The sequence below is a fragment of the Buceros rhinoceros genome, unplaced genomic scaffold, assembly GCF_000710305.1.
Source record: "Buceros rhinoceros silvestris isolate BGI_N320 unplaced genomic scaffold, ASM71030v1 scaffold31392, whole genome shotgun sequence".
Lineage (NCBI taxonomy): Eukaryota > Metazoa > Chordata > Aves > Bucerotiformes > Bucerotidae > Buceros > Buceros rhinoceros.
Window position 1 is genome coordinate 1 of NW_010397645.1, and position 8,067 is coordinate 8,067.

An 8,067-nucleotide genomic window follows, 5' to 3' on the forward strand; every position below is an offset into this window, starting at 1 on the left:
CTGCCCCGCCCGGGGCAGCTTGCCCAAGGTTGAGTGTCTCCGCAGCAAGCGCTTGGCTATTCTCCATCAGTGGCACTTGGCGAGCGGGAGCCTGGCCGTGCCAGACCCGGACCACGGCTATCACAGCCTGGAGGAGGAGCAGCAGCAGCACAAGGGCGTTTGTCGAGTCGAGGTAAGAGGACGGTGGGAGCAGCGGTGCGATGCCGGGGAAGTGAAGAGGCCCGAGGAGCCGAACGACGCGGGGAGAGAACCCGGAGGTGGCCCCGAGGAGCAGGAGGGGATACGGGGTTCAGCCGAGAAGGGGGCGCCTGAGGCAGAAGCCTTCACCTCGACTGAAGAGGATGACGAGGACTCCGAAATAGAGCAAAACCTTCCAGTTTCAGCCAGGCCTGCCTGTGCAAATAAATTAATAGACTATATCATAGGAGGAATTTCCAGTGAAGAGGAAAGTGCGGATGATGTGGAAGACTGGGATGATGACGACGACGGGTTTGATAGCGAAGGGCCACCCTCGGATTCAGACGCCGGTAGCCAGGAAGGGGAGAGCCTCCATCTCTGGAATTCATTCTACAGTTTGGATCCGTACAACCCGCAGAACTTCACAGCCACCATCCAGACATCTTCCAGCGATCCGGGAAAGGATATGTCGGATGTGGAAGAGGAGGAAGATTCCTCGTGTGCAGAGGAGTCCTCAGACTCTTCTGACCCTGGCTCTGAAGAGGAGGACGAGTGGGACTGTAGCAGCGTGGATGAGGCAGAAAATTTGAAACTTTGGAACTCGTTCTGTACCTCAGATGATCCATATAATCCTTTAAATTTCACGGCAGCCTTTCAGACAGCAGAGAGTAAAGGGACGCCTGGTGTAAGAGGGACAGAGAAGCCGAGTGTGGTCTCTGCAGAGCCTGGTCTATTGACTGTCTGTCGGGTGCAGCTGGAGCGGCCGAGCTGCGGGCTCCCGGACGCGGCGCAGCGCGGCATTTGCGGGGAGAAATGCAGCAGCACCAAGCGGAAAAAGGTACACACTGCCTTTCTGCTTTTGTGTTCTGGGGATGCCAAAAACCCAGACAGACAACAGACCCCCATTGCTCTGGGGTGGTGGGTGAGGTCGCTGAGGCCGGGATCGTGCCCCCGTGAGCTTACGGTCTAATTATTTGGGTGAAATGAGTGTGCCTCATCCTCTCCACGTGACGGTAGATGTCGTAATTTACAGGGCAGTGATTCATAAGCTTGAAGTTAAATTGGCCTCTTAAGATATAGTTTCCACTCGCTGTTTGTGGTGTTGTAACGTAATTTTCGTCACCAGAGAAACGCATGAGAACCGTGACCTGGGTCGTTCCTCTGGAAAGTACCCGTTTCGGTTGGGAATAACGTTGAGAAAGTCTTTTGGGGGCCTTTGCGTGGGGTTGTGTAATCGAGGTGGAAAGCACTGTCAATATTTTGGGACTCGTGACAAGGCTGCTTGAGTACAAACATCTCCTGGGGTAGGAAGAACGCTTCTGGTGTGGGCAGCCATGCCGCAGCCGCTGGTCTTTCAGCACAAAGTACCGAAGCATCCTGTTTCCATAGGAGAGACTGTTAGAAATCAGTCCTTTATAAAAAGGATGTGATCTGGAGCTGGGCTTTTGAGCACAGCCCGGGAGCATCATGTGTTTATGAGGAGTTTGTGCTCTAAAAGACCTTTAATAAACGTGCTGGGAGTCAGGTAAATAGTAACAAGTCAGTTTCCTTCTAAGTATTGCGATGTGAGGATGCACAAGGTGGTTTTCCAGGTTTTTCTGCGTCTTGCCTGATACTTCAGACATTTGTGTGAGGAATAGCTGGTGGTGCCGAGTCGCAGGGTAACGCAGTGGTGTACCAGGCTGGCAGAACAGAACTCCTGTCATGCTTTAGATTTGTTTGCTCCTTTAATTGGCTTGGAGATAACTTCCAATTTGCTAGAGCAAGTGGCATTTATGGACATAATGCTCACACAGGACAAACTATTGTGGTTTAATCTAAATGGAAAATACTCAGTCCCTGCAGGAGCCTCTGCTGTGCCCTGCGGCAGGTTCACACCGCTGGGACCTGAGGTCTTGCTGTGTCTCAGGGATGTAGGTTCACCGTAGTAATTTTTCAGTCTAACGTGCTGTTTGTGTCATCTGTTGACGTGGTGACAGAACGATGACCTAGATGTTGCAGAATGCAGTAATGGCGCTCAAGGGTGTCTGATGTAAAAAGGCTGTAAGGTGGGAACTCCAAAGGGACCGGCTGATGTAACAGCTCCGTGCGCTCGGGAGCAGGTACTGAATTCTAATTCTGGCTGCACAGCAGAGCAGAGGCTGCCCAGCAGCCACCCAGGTGTTGCCAGGAAGGCATTCATCCCGCTCAAGACTGTTTCCCATCTGGTGTCCTGTGATCAAGCAGCAGCAAGATTCGTGTTTGTAAAGTCGTAAAACCCGGGAGTGTGGTTTCGCTTCCGAGTTGGTGCGGGGGGTCTGCTGCCCCTGCTTTTCAGCTCGGTGGTGACTGGGCATATCCCCTGCCACCGATTGTTCCTGTAGGTCACCTCTTCCAGGGGTTTTGTACCTCCCCACGTGTTTTCCTGACTGTGCAGAAGTAGCTGTCCCGCAGCAAGTTTGGGGGAATCTGACCTACTCTGAGTTGGTGGGTGCTGACAGCTCGTTAGTTTGTCCTTTCGTAGAGTGAGTGAAAAGCCACACAAAATGCAGGAGGAGCCTCCAAGAGTCTGGCTTTTCTTACTGCTTGATAACGGAAAGACTTAGATCTTTAGTTGTAGTCTAAATACTGCAAGTCTAGGTCCCGAGCCTGTAAGTTTCTTTGTTTTCTTAAAATAGCTTAATTTGTGAGTGAAAGTTGCTATATGTGTTCCAAAGTGCAATGGCTTTATTTCCTTGCAGGAACGTAAACACTCTGGAATGTGATCCCAGCTCTAAATCGGCGGGACTGTCCAGTCACCCGCTGATGAGTGGTGACATAACGCATTGTGATGGCTTTTCCTGCAGCGGTCTCACGTGATCGCTTATCCCTCGGAGCAGTAGTTCTTCCCATTTTTATGGTGTAAGCGTCAGCAATCAGAGGTGTTGGCTGGTATTTCCAGCCTTGAATGACTGTCCTGGCACGTCCTACTGGGTAACCTTGAACTGTCTCTGCATGACCTTATCACCCAGTGTGGCGTCAGGGGGTGTTTCTTCCCGGGGAACACTGTGTCATCAGCCTGAGGCAGCCTCTGGGGCCGCAGATGAGACGCTGTGGTAGTGTGAGCCCTGCTTTTCCAGGAGGGGCAAGGCAGCAGCGGGGATTGTTTAAAGCTGAGGGGTGAAGTGGACTGGCCAGGGTGGTGCAGAGACCCACCGTGAACTGGTAGAGTCTCTGAGGCTTTTTGCTATTTTAGGCATTTAATAACTTTTGTTTAAAAATGTTATATGCACAAATAAGTGTTAAGCTCCTTTTGCCTGAGTGTTTGGCTGATGCTTTACCGACTGATTTGTCTATTCCAGGTCACCTTCCTGGAAAAAGTGACCGAGTATTACATAAGCAGTGAGGAGGATCGTAAAGGACCCTGGGAAGAGCTGGCACGAGACGGCTGCAGGTTCCAGAAACGTATCCAAGAAACAGAAGAAGCTATAGGCTACTGCTTCACCACGGAGCATAGGCAAAGAGTATTGAACAGGCTCCAAGAAACCAACTCCGAGAGGGCAGATCTCTTCTAGCACCTTAACACGCCCAGCAGTCGCGTGAGCCTCAGCACTATGGACATCCTCAAGAAGTGGCAGCTGCATGTGCTCTTTGAAATGGGGAGAGAAAGTGGGATTTTAGCACTTCTTTCCCAGTCCAATATTCAGCCAGCGAATATCCCTGTGTGTCCCATTTTTGATACCCAGACAAAATCTCTTGAGTGTCATCACGGGGAGGGGTGGTGTCCCTGCATTCCTTTTGAGTACCACGGGAGAAAGGGGCTGCTTTAGGTGAAACCCATTCCAGAAATGCCTTGTCTGCCGTGTGTGGAGACGTGGTGACTGTTCAGTTGGATTTTTTTGCACTTTGAAAAAGCAAAACCTATTTTGAAGGAAATATTTATGGGCCTCAGCACCTCGTTATTGCAGTTTTGATTTAAAGTTTCTAGAGGTTTGTGCTACTTCCTTGTGGTTCTCCATCTTTAACTTGTACGAAAGTCTCAGCGTTTTGTTAGCTAATGATGTTCACTTTACTGTGCAAAGCGGAGTTCATTCCTTCCTTTGAAGATCCTGGATTTGCATGTAACCTCGTGTTTGAGTGTTTATGTATTGCCTTGATGTCTTGATATTTCAGTCCCACACACTGGGGGATTCAGGGGAGCTCTGGTGCTCAGCAAGCCCTTGGGTTTGTTGTTATTTAAATAAACCTTTAACCAGTACTGTGCACCAAACCTGTTTGCTTTCAGGGCAGTGAACAGCCTCATTAATCAATAAATAATTGAAGCTCCACGGTGCGTACTGAGGCTGTGGCTGATAGCTGGAATCTACAATTTGGGCACAGGGAACTAGCCCCTAGTTTTTTGGTTAGAGTAACTCTGCCCTGATTGGTTCTGCTCTCTGCAGGTGGATGGAGGGCGAGGATTCTCCGTATTTCTGTATCCAGGGTGCTTGTTCTGCTACTTGTAAGGAGAATTATCTTTGACTTGGGGAAATCCGAGGCTACAGGTGGCCGTGTCCTTTACCAGGAGCCAGTATTAATCCCTCTGTGCCTCTGCACTTCTGTTTATTTGGTACCAAAACACTGCACCTTTGGGGTCTGACAGTGGAGGTCCCGGGTGGGAGGAAAACACTCCTTATTTATGTTCCTAATGTAAAGTATTTCAGTGTTTCAGTTGAAGTGACAAAGCACTGGGGTTGGGGGCAGTGTGGACCAAGGGAAGTTTTGTGGCTCTTGCCCAAGCAGGTATGAGGCCACTGGAAAACCCAAAGACATCGAAGGGTTCCTGTTTGCATCAGGTTGTGTGAATAAATTATTTGCTTTTGGTTCATTCTGCTGACCAGAATTGTTTCCTTTTTGTAAGGAATTGATGACAAATTCCTTCAGCTTTTAATTCAAAAAAGAATCGCAGGTACACGGAGAGAAGAGCTTCACAGCTTCACTGGATTTTCTGCTTTGTAGTGCCATCTTTTTGGCTACTCCTTTTAATTCTTTCTCAAATTTCGGAGTTTTGGTTTGCATGAAAGTTCTTTGAATTTAATGATTTCCTTTCTCTGCTACAAGGTAGAGTGCTACAGTGCTGAAATTCAGTGGGTTAGCTGAGAACTGCAGCAGAGTCATTGCATAAAGTTAAAGCGAGAACTCGAGCGGAGTTGCAGGCTGGAAGAAATGCAGCAAGGTTATTTTCCATCCATGTGGCATAAAAAAAAATTAGTCTCTTTTCCCACAAAAGATGATTTTAGTGGTGAAATCATAATTCTGACCAGTCCCTCATATCCTGTGAAATAACTTAATTTTTAGGAGTTTCATAGTTGATTACAGGTTTCCTGCTTCTTTGCTTGGGGAAAAGCCTAAATTCAGGATGAGAAACGGAGAATTACGATAGAAAATGTTATTTTTTTTATCATATGGAGTGAGGGATAGGCCAAAATGCTGATCGTTGCTCTCCGTAAAATACATATACACACTGTGCTCGTTTTTTCATGACTCCTCCCGTTTCGTGGGTCCCGGAGAACTTGTTGGTGCTTCAGTTCCTCTGGACAATTTGTGGTTACCTGGTGCTTGTAAAATTTGGGGAGTGGTGTGAATTAACCCCTGCAAACCTGATGCGCTGTTTGCAGAGGCTTGGCGAAGGCTGCAGCTGGGAACCAACAGAAGTGACAGCCGGGATGTAAAGTATATTAAAAACCTGCTGCTTCCAGAGTGCTCCTGACACTGGAGAAGGGTTTGGGTTTATTTTTTTTTTTTCTCAGCCCGCAGCGTATCGAGTGCTGTGCTCCGACACTGCTGATTCTCACTGAAACCTGCCTGCTTGGGTGAGCTCTTCCCCTCTCAGCCCTCATGTTTTCAGAGTACCTGGTGTGAGGCGATGGTAGTTAACACTAAATTCATCACCACAACCATCGCCTGAAAAGCTGAGCTTGGTTGTCACCGTTTTCTCTATAACATACCTTTAAAATGGTCGTACAGGACATGTAAGTGCTTTGAGTGAGACAGTAAAAATAACACTTGTTGAACTTTAAATCAAAACTGTAATTATCAGATTTTATTTTTGTATAATTTAGAGAAAGTTAAAAAACCTTCAGCATTGGCTTTATACAGATTTTAATTGATTTGTGTCGAGTTTGTTGGGTTTTTATATCTAAAGTTATATTTCTGTACATAATAAAACTATTCAGAACTAATCTGTCAATTGTAATAAAGATATTTGCAAGATAATGGCAAGTTGGTTTTCTTCGAAGGAGCCAAGGGGAGACGACGGGTACTGGTGCCCAAGCGTGTTCCTGCTCGTGTCCTTGGCTTTCAGAGAATATTCAGTGTTTTTTATCACTTTTCCTGCTCCAAGGAGGTTATGGTGGTTTAGAAGCTCTCCCCTGTGGATTTCCCTCTAAACCAGGAAATTCCTGTTCCTTCAGTCTCCTGGTGCCGATGAGATTTTAAGAAGTATTTTCAGGCTTTGCACTGAGATGATTTGAGGCGTTGCCTTGTGAGCAGAAGCCACCTGAAGGTGCCAAACATCTCATCTTCCTTCAGGTGGAGAAGAGCCAGGACGCTTCCCTGGGCTTTGCCACGTAGCTTGGCCTGGAACGCGCTGAGTGATTTGTTTCCTCGTTTGTTTTTTAATGAATTGGAGTAAAATGCTCCGTCAGGAGCTCAGCATGCGCGAGAGGTGGTGGTGGTGGTGCCGGGTGCCAGTCTTGCACAGCCTTACCCAGCGTGGGATGAATCGCAGGGTGGTTTGGACGGCACCTTGAAGAAGGGGTTTGCTGTTGTGTGAACCTGTGTATCGCTCTGGGTTTGTGTTCAGACAAGGGAGTACTGTGGTTTTGGTGCAGTGAAGCTGAAGTGCCTCAGGGGTCTTGGGACGTTGTGCCCCTCGGCTCGGGCTGCTTGGGACAGCGACTCTTGGCTGGGTGGGGAGGAGGAGGCTGGATGTGCTGGGGACCAGGGCAGCCACGAGCCGTGGGCTTCATGTCACGAGGTGAAGGTGCCTGTAGTGGTTTGCAGGCACCGACCAGCTTTTCCAGGGGCTCCCAGTGGTTCTCTGGGGTATGAGGCTGGTCCAGATGGGCGAGAAGTCAAAACGCTGCTGCTGAACTTCCTCCAGAGCAGCGATACCGGTGAGTCACCGGCAGCATGACGTGGTCATGGAGTAGGAATCTTCGGAATGCACTGAAGGGCCAAGGATCAGTCACGCCTCTTCTGGAGTGATGTTTGGGGGAGAGCTTTCCAGGTACCTGATGAGTTGGTGTCTTAAAGCGCTGCTCAGAGCTCGGTGCTGGGCTGTTGGCTCCTGTCCTGTGGCACAAGCTGTGTCTGACCCTGTGCACCCTCTGTTGGGTAATACTTGTTTTCTAAGAGTATCTTGGGTAGAAAACTGCCAGACTAGACAAGGGGAGACACTGAACTTCCCGCAATACCCTAAAAACTGAACCAACCTGAGCTGCCTGAAAGCTGCTGTGTGTCTGGCAGCGCATCCAGCTGCCATCTGGAGCGTCACAGTCCTGCTGGCATGTCTCGATTCCACCAGCGCCGAGGGCTGTGGGTGGAGTTTGGTCGACAACTTGCCTCTGTGTTGGAGCAGAGTTGTTCTTGCTCTGGTAGCTCTGTCTTCTCCACAGGACTTAAGAACTTGTTTGTCAGCAAAGCACACGGGGAGTAAATTCGCTGCTATTTTTGTAGTCACTGCTGACTGCATCCGCTACAAAGCCATTTGCAAATCCCTGGTGCTGTGGAGCTGGTTTGGTCCTCAAAAGCGAGTTACTGGCAAAAGGGGCAGGCAGGAGAAGACCGTGATGCTGGATCGTGATGTGATTGCAGTTCCCGGGAGAGCCCACAGCTCTTCCCTCCACCCCAGGGGCTGGATCTCGGGTCTAACCTGAGGCTGAGTTCAGC

The 8,067-nt window shown here is 49.1% G+C and overlaps 1 protein-coding gene across 1 annotated transcript; it reads left to right on the forward strand.

Annotated features, from left to right (window-relative positions):
• Nucleotides 1–70: 70 nt before the first annotated feature.
• Nucleotides 71–3,710, forward strand: LOC104502374 (protein phosphatase 1 regulatory subunit 15B-like; the record flags this gene model as incomplete). Its single annotated transcript, XM_010146339.1, has 2 exons — nucleotides 71–1,015; nucleotides 3,498–3,710. Coding segments are annotated over 2 exons (1,158 nt in total), but the record flags the coding sequence as incomplete, so codon positions are not given.
• Nucleotides 3,711–8,067: the final 4,357 nt, after the last annotated feature.